This window comes from Phyllopteryx taeniolatus, chromosome 13 (genome assembly GCF_024500385.1).
Source record: "Phyllopteryx taeniolatus isolate TA_2022b chromosome 13, UOR_Ptae_1.2, whole genome shotgun sequence".
NCBI lineage: Eukaryota > Metazoa > Chordata > Actinopteri > Syngnathiformes > Syngnathidae > Phyllopteryx > Phyllopteryx taeniolatus.
In genome coordinates, this window is record NC_084514.1 from 4,993,310 (window position 1) to 5,015,833 (window position 22,524).

General features: G+C 42.0%; 3 protein-coding genes across 7 annotated transcripts in view; 2 read left to right on the forward strand and 1 right to left on the reverse strand.

The window, feature by feature from the left end:
* The first annotated feature begins 712 nt into the window (after window positions 1-712).
* On the forward strand, window positions 713-11,324 carry grhl3 (grainyhead-like transcription factor 3). Of its 4 annotated transcripts, none has more exons than XR_009791448.1 (15): window positions 713-846; window positions 1,872-2,049; window positions 2,141-2,205; window positions 2,586-2,853; window positions 2,937-3,176; window positions 3,642-3,753; window positions 3,833-3,927; window positions 4,350-4,508; window positions 5,155-5,230; window positions 5,562-5,683; window positions 6,302-6,330; window positions 6,813-7,074; window positions 7,156-7,214; window positions 8,666-8,906; window positions 10,437-11,324. XR_009791448.1 is itself a non-coding variant. In XM_061794918.1 (15 exons), the coding sequence occupies exons 1-15, from the start codon at window positions 830-832 to the stop codon at window positions 8,781-8,783; spliced, it is 1,710 nt and encodes a 569-aa protein (XP_061650902.1). In that variant the 5' UTR covers window positions 713-829; the 3' UTR covers window positions 8,784-9,725. The 4 variants fall into 4 exon arrangements, 2 of the variants coding, with proteins under 2 accessions (XP_061650902.1, XP_061650901.1); XR_009791447.1 differs by having other exon boundaries at window positions 10,449-11,324; XM_061794918.1 differs by lacking the exon at window positions 10,437-11,324 and having other exon boundaries at window positions 6,813-6,898; window positions 6,989-7,074; window positions 8,666-9,725.
* Window positions 11,325-11,473: 149 nt separating this feature from the next.
* cldn23l (claudin 23-like) lies at window positions 11,474-17,932 on the forward strand. The gene is made up of 3 exons (XM_061794919.1): window positions 11,474-11,830; window positions 14,567-14,616; window positions 15,452-17,932. The coding sequence occupies exon 3, from the start codon at window positions 15,546-15,548 to the stop codon at window positions 16,293-16,295; it is 750 nt and encodes a 249-aa protein (XP_061650903.1). The 5' UTR covers window positions 11,474-11,830; window positions 14,567-14,616; window positions 15,452-15,545; the 3' UTR covers window positions 16,296-17,932.
* A 2,059-nt stretch (window positions 17,933-19,991) lies between these two features.
* The window catches only part of cnksr1 (connector enhancer of kinase suppressor of Ras 1), a 29,831-nt gene continuing 27,298 nt past the window's right edge, over window positions 19,992-22,524 (reverse strand). Inside the window, exon 21 of one of the 2 annotated variants that reach the window (XM_061793905.1) lies at window positions 19,992-21,705. In XM_061793905.1, coding sequence (XP_061649889.1) covers window positions 21,244-21,705 — 462 coding nt within the window. In that variant the 3' untranslated portion in view covers window positions 19,992-21,243. Of the gene's footprint in view, window positions 21,766-22,524 lie in introns of both variants that reach the window. The other variant, XM_061793906.1, reaches the window with a different exon arrangement.

Here is a 22,524-nt window from a genome sequence, read left to right on the forward strand (position 1 = left end):
TACAACATTAATATGCAGGAAAATGTTTATTCACATGAGTTAGAATTTACTCGGAAATGTTATGCTCCAATAGAGCAAAATTTATACAACAATACTAAACATGTTTAAAGACACTAAAAAGCATTAAATAACACAGTACATGCTATTGTTTTTGTTTTTATCCCCTCTCATTTGGTTTTGCTTCAACGGTATAAAATGTATAAAATTGTGCATTTTCTCAATTAAATAACATGTATGAATTGAAATTCTGATCAAAAAAGAGGATTTATAAAACCTTTTTTGTATTGTGTAGAATTGTCTTTAAATGCAAACACTGCCCCAAAAAATGCTATGATAGCCAGCAAATAAATGCACCAAAACCGGCGAATGAAACTGGAAATGGATTAACATTTTAAAGCAAGAGTTGCAGGCGCCTCACTACAGCGCTCACACCTCTAAGATCCACAATCTCGCTCTTTTATGTGGCACTGTTAATGACATTCAGACTTCCGAGCACTCCTTGCCTCAGATTGTCTTGCAAAGTGCTGCGTGCTCATATGCACATGCAAAGGCGGTTTCTCTCTCTCTCTCTCTCTCTCTCTCTCTCTGGGGTGGGGGGGGGGGGGTGTTAAGGATCCTACACCTGTCCTATCAGACACCTGTTTCAGGTGTGTCAGCCAATGCGAGGAGAGTAGGGGAAGTCTGCCACTTGCATAAATAAAATGTGGGCCGCGTTAGGAGGCAATCATAACACTGAAGTCGTCGACGTGTCACTCAGGGCTCCTGTCATCCACAAAGTAAATCACAGAGAATTTAAAGGAACCTATTCCAGCTCAATTGGACTGGAGACATGACCAAAGAGACTGAGTAAGTTCTGCCTCCATATTTTACGTAGTTTTTATCCACGATGGTTCAAATGATATTAGATAGTATGTTTTGGATTCCATGCCCACCCCCACCCCTTCCTGTATCTGCAACGAGACCCCCATGTGAAAGATGCTTGATTTAAAAGAGCGGTGTTTTTGCCGAGAAAACTGATATGGATAGTATGGGATGGTTGGGTCTGTGCTTGTCTCACTAACCTAGAGGCCACGAAGCACAAAAGAAGAGCGGGAAATAGGAATCTCCTCTCGAGGTGTTGGATGGGGATACTGGGCAATGACTGCATGTAATGCATTGAATTACATAATGGGGAAACCCTAGAAGCCCACTCTGTACCGCAGCCTCCCACCCTTAACTGTGTTTGTGGAGGTGTTTGCAGCGGGTTAATGGTGGTTTTTGAGGTTTGCAAGTTAAGAACAGGTGCACCTACTGGAAGCGCAATTGACAAAGACACTAAGCTGCAAAACCATGCAGGAATCCATGCGAGTCCGAGTTCTTCAAGGCGGTAAATGCTTGTGTTCTTTTCCTGCTGTCAACACACTTGATGAGCGGTTTATTCAGGGTAAACCTTTAAGGGGGGCTTCATTAAGTCGGTGGCCGCCGGGATATTTATCTGACGTCGCACTCTGCCTCTTCAAACAAATCCAATCCTCTAAATCCTGGGATTCTGTTTGGTCGCAGGTGAACCACAAGCATCTCTTCTAAGAGCTCTACAAATAAAGAATGTTTGCACAGGATTGAAGAATGCACTTTGTTTTGCTTTCACTGGAAACCACAAAGTACAAGATGTGTGGATATTTTGTGTGTGTGGGGGGGGGGAGCTGTCAGTGGGTGGTCCTGTGGCTTTTGAGATACTTGTGTTTGAGGATGTTACTCAGCTCCGTGGTTTTGCAATCGAAACCTTTCATAGCTCAGGGGCGAGAATGTGCGTTGCCCCGAGTCTCAGGTACCGCTGTTATTCCCACTCTGTCAAACTCTGTGTCCTTAAACGTATGAATTCTTGTTGTCAGGACTCTGGGAGTGGTCTTTCAGAGCGAGAACTTCAACTATAACCGTTACAACACAAACTACACCATGGACCCCTGGTCGTACCTGGATAGCCCCATGCCCGAGGAGAACCTGGCCAAACCCAGACTCCACCCGGGGGACGACCTGGCAGCCATAACCATGCTTTATGAACAGTGCAAGGTAAAAATCGTTGCAACTCAAGTCAACTATATTTAATTCAAGCTTTAAACATGAGCTTAATATTCAGCATTTTGCTATTCCTTTCCTCCAGAGCCAGAAGGAGCAAAAGGTTGCCACCTGCGGCCGAAACAGTAGCTTCTGCAAACCAACAGAGAGGTAAAAAGCTCATTAAAAGAAAAGAGGAAAATGGGATGAAGTGGGGAAAGAGGTCATCCTCAAGTCAAACATGGTCCCGAATCAAATCTATCATCAACTTCTGCCTCGCTTAAGGAGTTGCACAACACTTGGGCAGACAATAGCTGCTAACCTACTGAGCCCCTTACCCTAGTGCCTCCAGTGTTCCCCTGCAACATGTCAAACACCCCACGGAGAAACTCAAACAAGAGCTGGATTAAGATACAAATAGTACAAATAGTGACCCACACCTCTTTGCAGTAGCTGTGTGCGCTCAGAGACACTAGAAAGATGAAGTACTAGATTGCATGCTACTTGCTATAGTCCTGATCCAACCAACTGCGCTTTCTCTTCCCCCGCAGGACTCCAAGCAATGACCTCATCTCATTGGAGACATCCGCAAACGTCATTAAGATCCTCTCTGAAAGCGTTCCCACCAGCTACTCCCTGGAGGTGTTAGGATCCAAGCAGAACCCCTCGCTGCCCGTCTCCCTGCCCCCCAACGCTGACACCTACGCCACCCTGACCAGCGTGGCAGCGGACAGTGACAAGCAGGAGCTCAACATCATCTTCGACTCTCTGCTCCAAAAGTGGCCTGAGAGCAGCGCCTTCCCCGACCCCAGCGCAGAGGTACACCTCGTGACCTCCCACAGAGTTTTCTACTTGGAATTTCTAGTCTCTAAAATGTTTCATTTGTTTTGTGTGGTTCTTAGACTCTTACCTACAACAACCCCTTCCCCGGAGACCACTCCAGTCCCGTCTACTCAGACTCCTACACTGGCTCCCCACCTGAGACTTATAGGAGCGAGTTCCAATTTTCCCTGGGCGCTCCCTCAGCTTCCCCTTATAAATCCAGCGAGTTACCCATGGTCTACCTGAACAAGGGGCAGTTCTACCCCATCACTTTGCAGGGAGTGGACAGCAGTGCCTGCATGACTGCTACCAAAGTTAAGGTAAGAAGACAAAGGCCTGGTTTCATTCAGCATGGAGTTGAGCGTCTTTTCGGTTCGCATAAATGGACGAATCTTCCTAAGTGGAAACCCTTCCCAAATTAGTGTCACTCCTTAGGAACCGGCTCCTGGGTGACTAATTCTCTGCTCACACTCGGCCAGGACATCCTGTGACATTTATAGTTAATGCCACTCCATAAATCTGAGATGACGTGTGTGCAAAAGCAACACCAACAAAAAGCTGAGGAGCGAGGGAAGGTGTGGTGTTTTTTTTTTAAACATAAGGTGCCAATCTTTTCTTTGTCAAGCCTGTACAAGGATAATAATATACACAATCTTGCGACGGTTTATAGTAAATGACAATAGGGGCAGAAAAGAAGGATTTGGAGTGATGAATGATTTCCCATTCGCCAGACACTAAATTCTCCTCTCACGTGTCTTTCTTTTTACCCTTTGCTCCTACACCAGACCGTTGTGATGGCCGTGTTCGAGAATGACAAGACGCCTGAAATGCAGCTCCGCTTTTGGAACCACTGGCATGGGCGCCAGCCCACTGTCAAGCAGAGGGTCATTGACATCGGTAGGTTGACTCCGCGTACCATCATGCAAAGTACAGCAGCACTGAAGCCTCAACTCACCTATTTGATGCCATTTCTTAGCGGACTACAAAGAAGTGTTTACCGGCATTAGCAACATTGAAGAGGTCGCCTTCAATGCGCTCTCCTTCATTTGGAACCCCAACGAAGAAGCCAAGGTAAAAAATAAAGAAATAAATTTAAAAAAAATGCCGACGCACGTATTGAAGACAGTGGCGACAAGTGGAAGCTTTAGCGGGGGAAAATAAAGAGAGTAGGAGTGGCTGAGGAGGCAGGGTGAGAATCCAAGAAATGTGTTTTGGCCCTGAGGCTCCGTCATCGCTGCAAAAGGCTAATTCTCCTTTCACTATGGCCCAAAGGTTCATGGGGTGGGGTTGCGTGTGGAAAAACGATAAAATAGAATGAACAAACAATTACATCAACTGAAAAACCAAAAGAATCTGCTACACTCTGGCCTCTTGCATTGTTGTCATTGGCCCCGAGGCCGTGAACCGTCATCACGTCCTTCCACGCTCCGGTGAAAGCAAGACGCGATGAGACAAAAACAACCCACCAACATTGTCTTTTTGTCTTCTTGCAGGTGTTTGTCGGCATCAACTCGCTGAGCACCGACTTCTCGTCGCAAAAAGGCGTGAAGGGCCTGCCTCTCAACCTGCAGATCGACACGTATGACTTCAGCTCTGGGAACAATCAGCTCATACACAGAGCCGCCTGCCAAGTCAAGATTTTCTGCGATAAGGTATGCTGTGCATTGAATGTTAGTTAATAGAACTATCTTGCCTAATGAGTGCCCCAACTTTCGAGTTTTTTGCATTACGAGCCATCGTTTGTTTGATTTTTTTGCCTAGTGTTGAGAGCAGAATTTTTTTGGTAGGCTGCCGAGTAAGAAAAAAAAAAAGAAAAGAGGAAAGAAAATGGAGAAATTAAGGTAATGCCCTCGCATGCGGGCAAGGAGAGCCACAATCGCTGATGCACTTTCAGCCATTCATTGAACGGGACAAAGTCAAATACGCAAATACAAAAGGAGAACATTTGCCAACACCAGTCAACCTAACGCCAGCTCTTGACATCACTCACTAGTCCACGCCCCTTAAAGGCACACATCCAACACCAAATATTACATCTAATGATTACACCTTATAAGAGCCTAGCAGTCAATTTTTTTTACATTATCTTTTATTGTTTATGTTTTTTGTACAATACATTGCTATGTTCTTTATTTAAAAACTGGGAAACTGGAACGTATTAATGCCATTTCAATTAATTTCCGTAGGGAAAACTGATTTGATATACCAATAAATTCCACAAAAAAAAGAAGTGAAGGTACCATGGACTGTACACTGTCGTTAGTTTTTGAAACTTTATGTTCTTTGTTGCATCCTCAGGGGGCTGAGAGGAAGATGCGCGATGAAGAGAGGAAGAGGACCAAGAGGAGGGGCAAGACGGCCAATGACGCCAATGGTGAGTGTTGCAAAAGGCTCATCGAAATACTACTCCCTGTGCTCATGCGGGTTTTCTCCGGGTACTCGTTTCCTCCCGTTTTCCAAAAACATGCTTCATAGGCTGATTGAAGGCTCAATGGGTGTGAATATGAGTGTAAATGCTTGTTTGTCTGTATATGCCCTGTGATTGGCTGGTGACCAGTCCAGGGTGTACCCCGCCTCTCACCCACAGTCATCTGGGATCGGCTGTCCTAATGAGGACTAGCACTAAAGAACATGGATGGATTGTATATAAATCATCTTTTGTAACATCCCTGTTTTGTTTTTTTTTTTGTTTGTTTTTGTCGCAGCCAAGTCTTTAGTGAGCAGCTCTATGGGAAGCGACTGCACCTTCTTCCAGATGGTGGATGACCACATAACCCAGCCGGTCCTCTTCATCCCAGAGGCACATCTGTCCAGTTTACAGCGCATGGTAGGCCTTCCTTATTTATCCATCTTTTGAATGAATCAAGGCGCCTCCTCTTAAGTGAGTGAGTGAGTCATATTCCCGGCCCGTCACTCATCCCTGAAGGCAGGAGCTCAGGAACGGGGGAAAAAAGTGTGGGAAAGTATGCAGTGGGAAATGTCCGTGTGGGAAAAGGGAGGGGATAGTGAAAATGAGGTGAGCTAATTGGAGCTGAAACTGAGCGCAAGCCGCTGCAGAGCCAATGGGGGCCTACACACTTGGCACATCAGCACCTTGGAAGACCCATGCGCCACCCTCATCTCCTTTCTCACACACAACAGCGCTGTTCAGACAAGCAGGCGTTCCCACACTGTGTAGTTTATGCATTATATAAGGTAGTGAGTGTGTGACTTGTGAACTCTTGGAAGCTTTCCATTGAAATGAATGCAGCAGTAGCATCATCTTCCGCCAAATCAGTGCACAGTGTCTAGTCTTTTTTTCCTCATTGAGCATAGCAGTTATGGGAAACAGTCTTGCAGTGATAACATTCCTTTATGAGTGCATTAGAAAAGCAGGGGGGGGGGGGGGCATGAAGCAATGTCCTTATCAGCTGTCTGATCAAATCTTTGTGTCCTACTTCTGCAGGCCACGCCTATAATAGACGAGAACGAAAGGTAAGCGTGGAAAAAAACTCTTCCCTAAACGTTGCAATTTACAGTCAGAAATGTATCAGTGTAAAGCAACCATGCCCGACCTTGTTAAGCCGCGTAACCCCTCAACATCTTAACAAGAGTTGACAAATACGCGCAAAGCCCATTCATCGTCATTTCCAATCAGAAATCGATCAGCCATCCCCAAAATGTTTATTCCGCACAACCGCTTCAACATCCCGACAGTTTACACACACCCTCAAAGCCTATTTGAAGCAATTTGCATTCTGAAATGCATCCATCTAAAGCAGCCATTCCCAAATATGTTAAACTGACAGAGATGACGAAAACGATGCACACAAAAATTCAACAATGCATTCTCAAATGCGAATTAAAGGGAAACACCTCATCGAAGATAGGAAGATAGATTTTTGGGTACCATTGTTTATTTGCTTGTACACCCAATATGGGAATCACAGGTGTAATGTTTTGGTTTTTTTCCCCAGAACTTCTCTGAAAAGGTTGTACTCAGACCGAGAGCAGAACTGCTCTCCACCCAGCAAACAAGTCCGCAGAGACGATTCCCAGAGAGGTAAAACCACAAACTTTGTTGTTTGGGTGCTCATCAAGCCATCTGAGAGCCTCAACGCTTACAGTTTGTATTTGTGTTTCCTTCCAAAAGTTCTGCTGTATGTGAGGAGAGCTGCCGAAGAGGTTTTCGATGCGCTCATGCTCGACACGCCAACGGTGTCCGGCCTACGAGAAGCTGTGAGTACATCCTGATAAATAAAAACATACCACGTCGTATTGGCTTTCGTCAGACACTGACGCAAATTCATCCGTCGTCAGATTTCAGACAAGTATGGCATGCATCCCATTGGGAAAATCTACAAGAAATGCAAACGAGGGTGAGTAGCCTTTTGTTTTTTTTTGCATGACTTAGAGGACTACATGATGAGTTCCTTTGCGGAATCTGAAGCGGACAGACCGGCTCGGTCGGTTGCCCGGTTTGGCTCAGTCTAAAGGAATGTGTTAATTGCAACTCCCCCCTTGAGGAAAAAAAAACATATGACTAAGGAAGGATATAAATATGACAAAAGTCCTGAAGATGAGTCACGCTGATTATTGTCTTTCAATTGTCCTGTGAATCAGGTGGTTCTCCATTGTTGCAATTCTCTTGACAAATGCAACTCTCACGCATGCCGCTAAAAATAATATCGTGTCGTGAAGGAGTAAAAAGTTACGTACATTTCGAATTTGAGAAAAGACAGACAGTCTCCCTCTGTTTTCCTTGCCGCTTGTCACCGTGGGGGCCAGAAGCCGAGCCAACAGGTTGAGTTACATTCTCTTGGCAATTCCCCTCCCTCTTCGTCTTCAATTAGCCTTGGGCCTACAGGTGCTGTGCGTGAGCGCGCCACTAATTCACTCATTACAGCCTTTGAAGGGCTTACAGGTGAGGGTTGAGAGTCAGACTGCCGTGATTTATGAGGCAACGGCGATGCTGGTGATAGACGGACAGTATTTTTACAAAACTAGGACGCAAACAAGCACAACTGCCTTTTATTTATGTCTTTCTTAAGACCAGTGTGCTCTGTGTTGAATGCAACTTTAGCCAGCCACAAACCTGGAGTAAAAGACTGCTCGAATAGAAGGGCACTAGACTACTTTGAGTTGGTTGAAAATCAAGAAGACCAATTTCCTTTGATTAAACTACATCTAGAAAGCAACAGAATCTATTCTAGACTGCAGGAAACCAACAAGTTGAAGAGAAGAAAAATGAACTGGCCTCCTTGTAGGTTGTTCAACACCAAGAAGTTGAGTTGCCATCAAGTCAACTTAGAGTGAAGGCAACTCGACTCCTTCCAGGTTTTTGAACGCCAAGTAGAAGACTGAACCTAGGAGAAATCCATTTGGCTTCTATTAAACATCATGGAGAAGCCACTCACCAATATAATGAAAAGAAGACAATTGGACTTGGGTTAGTCTGATGACAACCAAGACAAAGTCCAAGCAAGAGGTCTTGCTTGGACTTTGGTTTTATCATTCAATTCATAAAACCAAGAAGTCTTAAATCTTTCGCCTGTAGATTGCGACTCAACAATTTCTCGGTTTCTTCAAGTAATACGAAGTCCAGCTGCCTTCCCCATAATGTTGAATAGACGGAAACAAGACTTCTTCTAGATTGAGCAAACCTTGAATTCAACCTTGACTTAATTTTGGCTATCAACAACCTAGAAGTCGTCCAGCTGCTTTCAATTGAACTTTTGTAGACCTTAAATGTTTGAGACTCGTAGACAGATGCATTGCCTTGTACTTGACTTTTGCGTAACTGACGACTAAAGTCTATCTCCCCCTGCAGGATTTACGTCAACATGGATGACATCATCATTGAACACTATACCAACCAGTCAGCTTTCCTCATCGAGATGTCGGAGGCGGTCAGCGGTCAGTTCCAGGTCACTCTCATCGAAGTATGATGACACCATCACAGTTACGTCTCTAAAGCACTACGCCATCAGTACAAGAAGAACAAAACATGCCAACCAGCTGCGGACTGACCAAAACAACGAGACACCTGGGCTGACCTTTCAATTTCAGACGTAAATATTTCCATTTTGTAAATAACGCTGTATCCTCCCCCTTGTTCTTATTTGTCAAAGCAATTATGATGTTATACTTGTACATATAAGTTTGTAAATAGATTTGGACAGTGTTTTATAAACTACCATTTTTGCAATTCAATGTATTTCAGAAAAATGTGGCGCTCTGTAGCATGAATTGCAGGGTGCCCCGGCATATAGCATTAACAGGTTGCTATGGTCGTTCTTTTTCGATCTACTCGTTACCGAAGGTGCGTTGTTATGTTTCTTTTAATATATCACGCGAAAAGCCTACTGATAACGTTTCTTACTGCCACCTTCTCGTAGGTTTCCTTGTAGTTTCACCGCTAATTAACACATTCACTGCCATTGACGGCTTTAGAAGTCAAATATCCATGTTAACTGGGAAGGCTGGCAGTGAATGAGTTAATTTACAAGCAAACGTCACACATTTCCCTCCGTCAAACCACACGCAGAGTTAGTATTGGTCATCATTTAGCCCCGAAACTGTGGCCATTTCCTGTTTGGTTGTTGGAGACAGTAGGTCCGCCTTTGGACTTTCATAGTATGGATGTGTGTGTGTGCGTGTGTGTGTGTGTGTGTGTGAGAGAGAGAGAGAGAGAGAGTGTGAATTAGAGAGAGAGAGAGAGATTTTAGTGCTTCCTCGTATGTTACGCATCATTTCAAAGCGAACATGTATGTACCCCTGTAAGGTTTCATCATATATAAGCAAAAGGCCAATGGTTCCATTTGTCATATCTTGCCGGTTTTTTTTGGTTTGTTTTTTTTTTTGGTAAGAAAATAAATAAGTGTATGAGACGTTTGTGTCTTTCGCTGTTATTTATACCATTTCAAACTGTTACCATTGGGCAATGAGGTGGCAGAAGTAGTCACTTAAGTGGACATACAGATACTCTGTGTATGTAAAAATTAATCTGAAAAAAACCCACAGACTCCAAAATGTACTTAATGTACTCAATAAAAAATATCTTTTACTGTCAATTATATACAATAACTTGAAACAGCGGAAATAAAACACAAAATAGTTTCCCTCTTGCATTAACTTTTACAGTTCTTGTACTGACAAGAAGACTGGACACATTCTCTTGCTTTGCTTACCTTGTGAACTAACAAAAAATGCAAAACTAGCTAATGAAAACAACTGAAAAAAAATACACCTTATTTGTATGTTGTTGGTTTTATTTTCAGATTAGAAGGAGAATTGTTGAACACCAGAAGCTGGTGGTTTTCAGGCTGGCACAAGACACAAATCATTTTTATAGCTGACACCATCAAACATGTCTTTAAATTAATGTTAAATAAGGCCATGGATGGGGAATATCTTGTTTCTCTGAATCTGTTGCATCATTGGTGTTAATTTTCCTCCATGTCGCTGCCCTCCCTGTTTTCCCACCTCACTCTATGTATAAATCTTGACTTCAGACTTTGTTTGCATTTGGTTAAACCACACTTAGTATACATCACGCAAAAAGTCTAAAAATAACGTTTCTTACTGCCACCTTCTCGTAGGTTTCCTTGCAGTTTTACAGCTAATTGATTCACAAACATCTGGATTTGGGATTTTAATTTCTGCATCAACCGACCCGGACAGGTCCCGAGAAGAACCACTTCCCGGTGGTGTCTACATGCAGCGCGTCATTTCATTCAATAGACTCGCATGCCGCTTTAACTAACATTGTACAGCACCATACAATATGAGAACTGTTGCCCACACTTGGCGTCCATTGCAGCCTGATTATCCTGGAAGGAGGATCCCTCCATCTGTCGGCCCTTCTCAAGATTAATTTTTTCCTCAAATGGGGTTTTGCGCTATTCTTTTGCCCATCTTTGTCAATTTTGGGCGTGTGAAACCATTTGAGACATTTGTGATTAAGGGCTTTACAAATAATGTTGGCTTGACCTTATAAGACCCCAAGATCGCAATCAATTAGTCAGTTAAGATGGATTTACCGTAACTTTGCGTGTATAATGCGCATTAGAAAAAAAATCGCAGAAGTCAATAGTCAATAGTGCGCATTATACATAGGTACAGCAGAAATGGAAAAAACTTTCAGATTGTATAAATGTGTGACGCCATCTAGTGGTTATGAAAAAGCTGTACACTTTCATTCCAAAATGCCACCGCCACCTAGTGGTTATAATAAGGGTGTAGCCTACACTTTCATTCCAATATGACAGTGGGTACGTGTGACTGCATATATGTACAGGTATGCTCATAAGTTTACATACCCTGACAGAATTTGTGAAATATGGTTGTTGTTTTTTTAATTTTTAATGACTGATGAATGAACAACAACCATCATTCGTTTCTTTATGGTTATGTTTTGTTTAATGATAATGCTTTTCTGAAATGCTTGACCGTTTAATTTGAATCCCATTAAAATGAAATTCAATGTGTTTCGCCTGGTCCTTCATGTTTTCTTTTAAGAATTGTACCCATCTTACAAATTCTGCCTGGGTAATCAAACACATGAGTATACGTTGTGTTGTCATCTGCGGATATTGAAAAACAAACCTATTTTCAAAGTAAGGAGTTTTATGCACAGATGTAGGGACTAAAATCCAAATATATACTCAAGTATTTGTACTTGGTTACTTTCCAACACTATAATGGGCATGGAGAGAGAAAAGTGGCTTGCTCTTCTTTCCCTATTTGGTAACACTGGCAGAGGAAGGCAGACTGCTCGATACAACACAGACACACACGCACACACTGGGCAGAAGGTGAGACAGAGAAGCAGACGGGCGGGAGTCTAGCGGAAAAGGAAGGACGCAAGGACAGACCCAAACACAAGCTCGGACACAGAAAGGGGAGGCAGCCGGAGATGAATAAGGACGAGATGCTTGCACCATCTGCGCCGCGTTTGCTCTTCTGAGAGCAGCAACTGATTTCTTACTAAATGGTAAGTGCTTCTCACGTGTGTGTGTGTGTGTGTGTGTCTGTTTGTGCATGTGTGTTTGTGTGCGCATGAGAGAGATCACATTCCCTGCACGTGTGAGAAAGTGTGTATGTGTTTGGGTTAAAAATAGCCTATAATGTGTTCATTTCCATTCATCGCAAGCCTCTCTAATGTTGCACTGTTCGGCATACACCTCCATCTTTTTTTTTGCATCAGTACCATTCTTCGGAAAGAGTGTGTGGCTGTTTTATTCCCTCCCGGTGCAGATGATGTTCGAGAAGCAGTCTACACAGTCTTTTTGTCCGTCAATTGTGTTTGTTTTACAGCATTTGCATTGTATTTTATGTTTTATTTTATTAGTATTTCATTTAACTTGATGGGTGTTCATATTAATTGGCTAATTCTAAGCACTCGATAACATTTTGTTTTACATAAACACCTTTGGCGGCACGGTGGACGACTGGTTAGCACATCCGCCTCACATTTCTGAGGTTCGCCTGTGTGGAGTTTGCATGTTCTCCCCGTGCCTGCGTGGGTTTTCTCCGGGTACTCCAGTTTCCTCCCGCATCCCAAAGACATGCAGGGTAGGTTAATTGAAGCCAATTGCAGCGCACATTTAAACAAACAACCATTCGTACTCACATGAACACCTACGGGCAATTTAGGGTCCTCACTTAACCTACCACACATGTTTTTGGGATGTGGGAGGATACCGAAGTACCCGGAGAAAACCCATGCAGGCACGGGGAGAACATGCAAACTTCACACAGGCGGGACCGGGATTTGAATCCCGGTCCTCAGAACTGTGAGGCAGATGTACTAACCAGTCGCCGACCGTGCCGCCCAAAATAACCATAAGTTTTAGATCGAGAATATTTCATCTGTTGCATACAAAGTATAGCGAAGACATTGTTGTTGTTTTTTTAATATCCGCCACACATAAAGCCGCATATACTTCATCTTGTGTGCATGAGGAACATCACTGTTTGCGTCATGTATTGTGAAAAACAACAGCACATTCCTTAATGCTAAGGGGAGGTGACACCTGTGTAGATACGCGTCAGTGACTTTTAATTCCCTGCTGCCAACTTCCCATCATGTCATCGTGTAAAAGAACATTTGTAATTACGCACACGCACACACACACACACACACACCGTCAATAGAGTACGATGCAGTTCACATTGTCCTCACATTACACGTATGTGCTGATGGAAATATTCCACTCTGGGAAATATTGGATTCTGTTCGAATGTGTTCTCAGCATGCATGCACACACATCTGTCATACAGGGTATTTTTTACATTATTATTATTAGTATGAGTTAGTAACAACAGTAGTAGTAGTAGCAGCAGCTTTTTTAATAATTTAATAATAATTTAAAATAATTTAATAGTTATATATATATATATATATATATATATAATTACCTTGGCTTTTTTTATGATTGTATGATTTTATAGTTAATTTTTAACTCATTTGTAACTATTTTTCCTTTCATTTAATTTGATCTTTTAACTTGCACTTTTATATTTCTGTAATTTTAGATGTTTATTCTCTAATTTTGAGAGACTAATAATGTTAAGTATCTTTCCACTAGAATATTATCTAAAAAAGGAAAGTTTAAAAATCAAGTACATATGTATAGTTTTCATTTTTATATACAGTATTCAATTTTACCTCATCAGCGCATATAAAGCCTTAAGGAACTTCATCCGGTGACTCCAGCTGTCTGCCAATGCTACACTTAAAAAGAAATATTCCAATAAATGTTTGTTGTATTAACAGCTCTTAATGTTTCTTGTAAAAAATGTTTCCATGTCAACAGCCCAATAGGACTTCTTCAGCATTCCTATTGTCTTATTCATCATCGTTTGTCCTGCCAGTAACATGCACGCAAATAAAAGCCCTGTTTCTTCCCCATGTTGCTTTTTGTTACTATTGCTGTTTTACTTCTATTGTGTAAAATGCAAAAATGAAAATGAACAATGAGATGGCGCCCTGGCTAATGGCGATGAGTCACATCATGTCTCCACATTGTCTCGTGTCCTGTGGTCAGACTCGCTCTGCATTCAAGCACGGGCCTGGCGTTATTATTACTCGAGAGGACGAGAGCATCATCAAGGTCATTACGGCACATCAATTGTCAGGAAAAAGACGTCACAAGGTGCTAACGTTAATGTCTCCTTATTTGAACTCTGATCACTTCCGAAAGACTTACATCAACTTTAACCAGGTTCACGATGGGCATTATTAGGACCCCGAATTAAGTTTGGTCGCCAAAATGTCAGAAAAACAGACAGACAAACACACACACACACACACACACACACACACACCATAACTTAGCATTTGAAATTATTCTCCTATTTTATGGTCCCCATAATGTCACGGCACGCACAGACTTACACACACTCAAACATCACCCTGACTTAGCATTGATTGTTTAACCTTTAATCAAGGTCTTGTGACATACATTACAAGCGTAACACTGTAATCCCCAACCCAACAACGCACAAACACAAGCGCACGCTGGTGCCTGAATGCATCACGGGCGTGCAATCAGGCTGCACATAGAAAGAAGACGAAAGAACTTTTGTGATTAAAAAGAAAAACAAGAGCTGCATGTTAGCAGCAAGATGACTGTTTCCTAGCAACGGAGACTGGCAGCGAAAGCAAACCTGCATGCGCCGCTTTCGGCACCTGCGTCGCAGTTTTTCATTGTACTCTCCCCCTCAGATTGGCATGAAGACTCATCGGCTCTACAAGAGGAGCGACATCGTCCAGAGGTAATGAATAGACTTCAATTCACAGACTAAGTATAATTACATGCTATTGGTCTCGCTACAGAGTCCTTTCTCTGGTTTATGTCTTTTCTTTTGTCATAGACATAGGTGCATGTGTTACCATGGCAGCCTGTCAGATTTTGTGATCACAGAAAGGGGTGTACCCCAGGGCTCTTCCCTAGGGTCACTACTTTTCTCCATCTTTATTAATGACCTGGCTAAAATCTGATCTGACTGTCACACTCTATTATACAGCGATAACACAATTATAGATGTAATATTGTAATATGTATGAATCGTTTGCGTGGCTCACACACAAATAGACAAGGCATTCTCATTGGCTGCAGTTTCTCTTTCAATGCATTGCCTTTAATAATACTCAATATTTAAAACAATATCCTTATAACATGAAATATAGCCTAAGGAATGGAGGTTCTTTTCTTCAATGTCCCCATACCAAGGGTTGAAATTGGACGACGTGCTTGGAAATATAAAGCCCCGTTCAATTGGAACAGTTTGCCTGATTCACTCAGATCTATCACTTTCTTTCAAACTTTTTCAAGTCATCCTCTGCAATTGTTCAAGTACCCCCAAGAAAAGAATCGAGAACCCTTGCTTCTGTGCCCCTAAGCCTTTGAAAGGGCAATCTTTTGTGGTGTGCTGTGTTGAGATTATCCGAGAACATTACACACAGTACGACCAAAACTGTTAAAGGCTTTTATCTTGATGTTTTGGGTCTGTCACAGACAATCATTTTAGATTTGAAAAATCCTTGTGTGTGTAGTTTGTACAAACAATATGAAAAGGTCTACTGATGAAAGCTGCTTTCCTCCTGCAGCCGATGGTTGTTCAGTGTCCCGCCACATCGGATCTCTCTGGAAGAGCTCTAAGCCTCTGAAAGCCGAATCCGCACAGTTCGAGGAATCAGGGTAATGCAGACTCCGGCGTCCATGGTGATGGGGATCGTCTTCGCCCCCTTGGGTCTGGTGCTGCTCTTCACCGCTGCCATCACCCCTCAGTGGAGAGAGGCCCACACGCGCCTGGACTTGGCCGGCCCTGGCTCTGTTCTCCTCAGGACGGTGGTGAAAAGCCACGGTCCCGGGGTCCGCCCGGCAACGACGGACAGTCTGCTGCTGGTCCGCTCTGATGGGTTATGGGAGAGTTGTCTGCAGTTGGAGCACTCCGAGCTGAAGCAGTGCTGGCCAGTGGCGGGTCCTTATCAGAGAGACCGCCGGGTTCGCCTGGCGCAGGGCTTGGTCTTGACATCCCTGTTCCTGTGCGGCACCGGCATCCTCCTTGCCTGCATCGGGGTCCGCTGTTGGACGGATCTCCCGCTTCGCGGGGTGGCGGCCACGGGCGGGCTTCTGGTGGTGGTAGCTGGGCTGCTCAGCATGACCGCACTGGTGGTCTACACCCACAACCTGCACAGGCTGGGGACAAAGGACACCCAGAAAGAACTGAACAACACCAGGTTCCCTCAGCTCAGCTTGCGTCCAGCTGGTTCCCTCTACTTTGGATGGTTGGGTTCGTGCTTACAGGTACTGGGAGGGGGCGCCCTCATGTTCAGCTTCAAAAGACCGCGATGCAGAACCTGCCCCGAGTTCGCAACCTGCCCCGCGTGTCGGCCGTGCTCTGAGATTCGCAACAAGCCCGACTCTGACATGTATGAAGTCAGCTGTTAAAATGTGATTGTCATTTTAAAATTCATCTGCAACAGTAATCCAGTGCAGGGGTTCTCAAACCGTTGGGGTCCAAGGACCACTTTTTATATTAGACAAAAGTATGGCTTGGCTAAATGAAGTTCCCCCTCTCAGTTTAACAATGGCACTTGGCACCAAGATTCCGCAATGCAGCGCCAAAGCAATGTTTTCATATGGGACATGACTTTGGCCTGAGCACAAAAACAGCAAATTGGCAAGATGAGTTTGCCCCCCCCAAAAAATTGTCTAATACGCAAAAATTCAAGAATGGTGAACTGTGAATGTTCACTGTAAACTTTACAAAAACAAAGACATATTTTGATGAGATGAAAAGTCAAACTCTTACAAGAATAAAGTTAGATTTGTCCAAGACTATGACAGTGGAAGAAAATCAATATTTTAACAAGTGAATTTAAAAAATACATATTTATTTTATTCTCGTAAATTATGCCGTTTATTCTGGGAAAGACGGCAATATTTTGTCTAAAAAAAATAAAAATAAAAAAGACGGACTAGCTTCTCGGAAAAAAATACTAATTTTGTTCTCCCCTCACAATACGACTTCATTCATGTAATAAAACACATTTTGTTCTAAAATGATGACTTTATTCATGCAGGGATGTCAGATTTATGTGAAATGGCAGAATCATATCAGAGCTTTTAATTCGCCCAAACCTAAGAGGGAGGAGTAATTGGTTTAATGTTTGCTTAACTGGCACACTGCTTCCAATATGTACTGTAGGTATTTTTAAAAAAAACATTAGTCATAACCTATTGTAATTTAGTTTGCGGACCCCAAGTTGCAGCTCGCAGAACCCCGGAGGTCCCTGCAGTTTAAGAACCCCAGTTTAAGACGTTGCTCCATTCCCTCGCCTAACTGCTGCCAAGTGTGACAATAATCACCTTTTTCAGACGGTCACTGCGGTTATGACTGATGTATGAGTATGTTCTTATGCCGCCCCTGACAGCCTTGCTTTGTACTGTTAAACTAGAAAACAAAATTAAAAAAAAAAAAATCATCAAACTGTGTCTGACCATAAGTACAGGGTGTCTTTGGTTTATGTCAGTGGTCCGTTTCTTCCCAAAATTGTACGTAAGGCACTGTTGTCAATCACTAACCTATACTAACGCAGTTGTAGTCATTGTTACAGTAAATATTGGTATGAAAAACACTTCAAGGTCATAAATACCTGGATAAAACCTTCAAACGAAAAACTATAAGTACGGCGCGTGCCTTCTTGTGTTTCATGACCACGGATTCTTAACCTGGGATCGCCATTTGTCGAGACCGCCGTAAACTGTGGAGCCCTCTATTCAATGTCAACTTACTTTACTAGTTGTTTAAGGCTGGATTTACAGTACAGTGCTAGAATCTTTTTTGTCCATTTGTTTGCAGCAAAAAAAAATAATACATTTTCTTAAAAGCTCAGTCCACCTTAATTAATGGGTTGCTTGTGTTTAAACAAAAACAAAATGTGATTTTTTTTTTTCTTGAAGAGGGAAGTATGTCACAGCAGATGTACAGTATATAAACACAGTGTGTTAAAATGAAACATCACACACAACGTTATTGTATGTGTTTGCACTTGTGTATTAAATAAAAGGCATTTCAACTATCACTGTGTGCCTAATCATTATCAGAATTCTTATAAATAACACATTTGAAGATGTCTGCCTTGGCTAAGGTCGTTCTAAACACCGTATTGGAAATATCCGAAGTTAAGAGGCAGCACTACTACTTAACACGGTTACTTAGCAGAATGAGCCGCATGATGTCAACTTCATGACATTTAATTAAACCAAGGCGCTGACTAATGTTACATTGAACTTGGCATCCATCTCAAATCCTTGGCACAAGTGACAAAAAAAACCCAATAGAAATGACTGATTTGTGCAAAACAGCCTGTGTGCGCATGTTAGTATAGTTTTGCAATTTTTACCATTAAAATCCCACAAAGTTGTTTGCAACTGCATCGCATCATAATGAAAGGTGTCTCATGTTTTGATGCTATATAGCGACATGAAAAGGGAGAACAAGGAGAAAATGATCATATTCCTCCCATTTAAAATCATTTATTCTGCTTTTAAAGGCATAATTCTAACCAATAATGACATACAGTGCTGCTAGGTTACGTCACACTGCATATACATTTGAAGTTGCATGACAACCTACAGCACAGTTAAAAAATGTTTTAAAAGGTTATCGAAAAGAAAGAATGCAAATCAGTATAATTCCATTCAGAATAAGTTGACAAATGAGGGTGAAGTTGACGAACGTGGGTGATCATGACGCGCTGTTTTTATTATGCAATGACTCATCCAGTGAAAATGAGCCGGTCGCAGCTTTTTAAACACGTCACTACTTCACAAGCAATACATAACCATGATGTATGATTCATAAACAAAGGTTCATCTCAATGAATCTGAATTAAAAAGTTTGTTTCAGTACAGCTGTTCAATTAAAAAGTGAAACTTGTATCAAACAGATTAAACACACAATGAAATACTTTCCACAAGGCCAATCCTATCTAATTACTGTATTAAAAATCCTTTTTGATTGTTTCTTATGAAATGTTGTAATTTTTCAATATGGTGAATTGATTTTTTGTTTTGTTTTTTTGTTAAAATTAAGAAATCATTTACTCTGTGTGTAGTGAATCGATAGAGTTTCACTTTTTCCACTATATTCTGGTTTATTAAAATCCACCTGTACATCTATGGGACAAATACAATAAAATAAAAAATAAAACGCATACATATATGTGCAAATATTTCCAAATTAATGAGCAAATGCAGCACATACCTTTAAAACGATATTTACAAATCACATTTTAAAAAGCATGTCCTATGTTACACATTTGACTAGAAAATTGATGACGTTTGGAATTAAATACATTTGTTACACTGACGATTGGCAACTTGTTCAATCTATAAACATACTGCAACAAGTCGAGGTCTAAAACTTGTGAACCAAAAAAACATTTCAAATATATATTTCACAGGCACGTGTAAATAAAGCACTGCTTAGCCTCTATTCACACAGCAATATTTTCTTAGAAACCACTAAAGAGTTGTCTTTGGAGTTTATTACTTGCAAGAAATGCGCACAGGAGTGCGGTTTACAGGCTCTTCTACTGTCCCACTCACACTAAACATTGAGCTGTCACATAATCACCCCAAAAAATATTGGGTCACAATTACAGTGGTGCCTTGACGAATTTGTTCCATGACAATGTTAATAACCCCAAACAAATAATCTCTCCCCATTGAAATGAATGGAAAAGCCGTTCTAGCCCGCCAGAAAATTATTATTTTTAGAAATATTTGTCATGTCTTTTTCAATAAGAAAATAGCCCTCTACAGTATTGTAATTTATAAGACTATACAGTAGTACCGTAATAAAATAGAATGTGAAGAACATTTTGAGCATCATGATTTTATGCTTTAATTCGTTGTGTGGCTTCTTCTTGTGTGTATATATATATATATATATATATATATATATATATATATATATATATATATATATATATATATATACACACACATATATATATATATATATATACACATATATATACAATATACATATATATATATATATATATATACATATATATATATATATATATATATATATACATATATATACATATATATATATATATATATATATATATACATATATATATGTATCGGTTATAGTACAACTTTTGTCAGTTGTGTTCCTTGGCCCTAAAACCCACATTTGAGTTAATTAGATTTTGATAGCGTAAAAGCCTGAGTTAATAAAAGGAGACTATTTAGTGTACAGAGGTTTTGTTTCCCCAGTGTGCAAACTCATCAAAATGATTCCATCCATTTTCTGTATCGCTTCTCCTCACTAGGGTCGCGGGCGTGCTTGGAGCCTATCCCAGCTATCTTTGGGCAAGAGGCGGGGTACACCCTGAACTGGTCGCCAGCCAATCGCAGGGCACATATAAACAAACAACCATTCACACTCACATTCACACCTTCGGGCAATTTACAGTCTTCAATCAACCTAACACGCATGTTTTTGGGATGTGGGAGGGAACCGGAGTACCCGGAAAAAACCCACGCAGGCACGGGGAGAACATGCAAACGTCACACAGGCGGGATAAGCAACCAGGATAAGCTGTGTTGAAGATGGATGGATGTGTGCAGTAAAAAATAGTTTTTACTCTTGTAGGTCAAAATTTCTGGACTTCTTTACTTTTACACAAGTACTTGTACTTAATACTTATGTACAGTGTGAGTGTGAGTACTTTTGGCACCTTTGACTCTGGGCCTGTCACAATTTAAAAATCTCCCCAAGCATCCACAGCAATCACGGCCTGTCAGTTTGCTTGTAAACAGGTATGCCACGGCAGGCATTGTGGGTAAATTAAACACATGGCTTTAGAAGAGTTGTAGGTGAAGTGAATTAGATACCAATACATATGCTTCCCATCTAACCCGCCGCCAAGTTGTGTTGTGCACTATTACGTAATGTCAGGTTTAGTTGCGCGCACCACATTTTACTGTGGCCGACGAGAGGTTTCTCATCCGCACTGTGACTGCCGTGGCCAATGTTTTAACAATTTAAAGATCTCGCAGGCATCCACGGCAATCATGGCCTTTCACATTTTCTTGTCCCATCCAGGCCGCATTGTCTCACTACCATATCGTTTTGTGCAACGGGGCTGCCGTGGGCGCCGGTAACATAGTGTAAACGTAGCCTTATGGCTCTGATACCTCTGGGTTGACTTCGTCCCCGCGATTCTGTGTCATTTATACAACAACACAGATGAATGGTAGCTATTCAAGACAGTGTAAAAAGGGCTTTGAAGTAAATCTTTCTTGCCTGTTTCAAAACCGACAAAGGTCCTTCTGTTTCTCTCTGTAGTGACACACACTACAGGAGATGTGTTTAAATGTAGAAATAAGTGTCGGCCGTTTCTCCGCTCTCCCTCATCTCGCTCAGCTGCTTGTTGATGGATTCCTGCAGAGAGCCTAGCGAGAGTTCCAAGCCGGGACTGCTGGTCTCTTCCACCGGAGAGCCCTGAGAGAGCTCCAGGAGAACATCTGAGGTCTCGGCGTCCACCAGCTGCTCGCCGTCGCTGAGGTTCAGGCTGAATGCGCCTTTTGTCTCCGCAGCGCTTGTTTCCATGGTGACAGTTTCCAAGGCAACCTCGTCGGCAGGCGTGTCTCGCGCCGCAACGTCGGCAGCGGCGGTGTCGGCGTCTCCGACTTTAGAGGGCCTAAGAGAGGCCAGTCTCTCGATTTCCTGAACGAGTTCTTCGTTCTGCTTCTTCCACTGGCGGTACTTTGAGGCCGTCACTGCGGAACCTTCTAGAATTTTGTTGATCTGCTGTAATTCAGCTTCTTTGGCCTGGAGAACAACGAAGGGATTTACATCTACAGTATCTATCTGTCCTCCTACAGTTTATATCTATGGAAAGGGAGAGGCCAAAGTCATTTTTAGGGTAATTGTACTGTACGTACAGTGTCTGTATATGCTCAACAGTTTTTCCTTTTTCTTAACTATTTATCATTTATTGTTCTGACAGTAAGGTCCCTTTAAAACAAAATACCTATTTTCGTGCACTTAAAAAAAAAAACAGTATTTGGCAGATATTGTAGGCTATATCATATATTTGGATGTTTTTGTGTTTGTCTGTGGCCTAATGTAAAGCTATTTGACATCAATTCGTTTTTTTATTCATCCCCAAAAAAATTGTTAGTTGCAGGCCTAACACATTACAGTTAGATATAGATAGATAGATATAGCTATAGATATACAGATATAGCTCATCTGAGATAGAATGATGCAAAATGGAAAAGCGCGCTGTGGTCTGACGAGTCCACATTTCAAATTATTTTTGGAAATCATGGACGTCATTTCCTCCTGGCCAAAGATGAAAAGGACCATCGGGATTGTTATCAGCGTAAAGTTCACAACATATGCTGCCATCCAAGCAACGTCTTTTTCAGGGAAGTCCCTACTTATTTCAACACGACAATGCCAATACACGTTTGTGGACGTGTTACAACACGTAAATGTGTGCGAGTACTAGACTGTCCTGCCAGCAATCCAGACCTGTATCCCTTTGAAAATGTGTGGTACATTGTGAAGCGCCAAATACGGCAACAGAGTCACCGGACTGTTGAGCAACTAAAGTACATCAAGCAAGAATGGAAAAGAATTGCA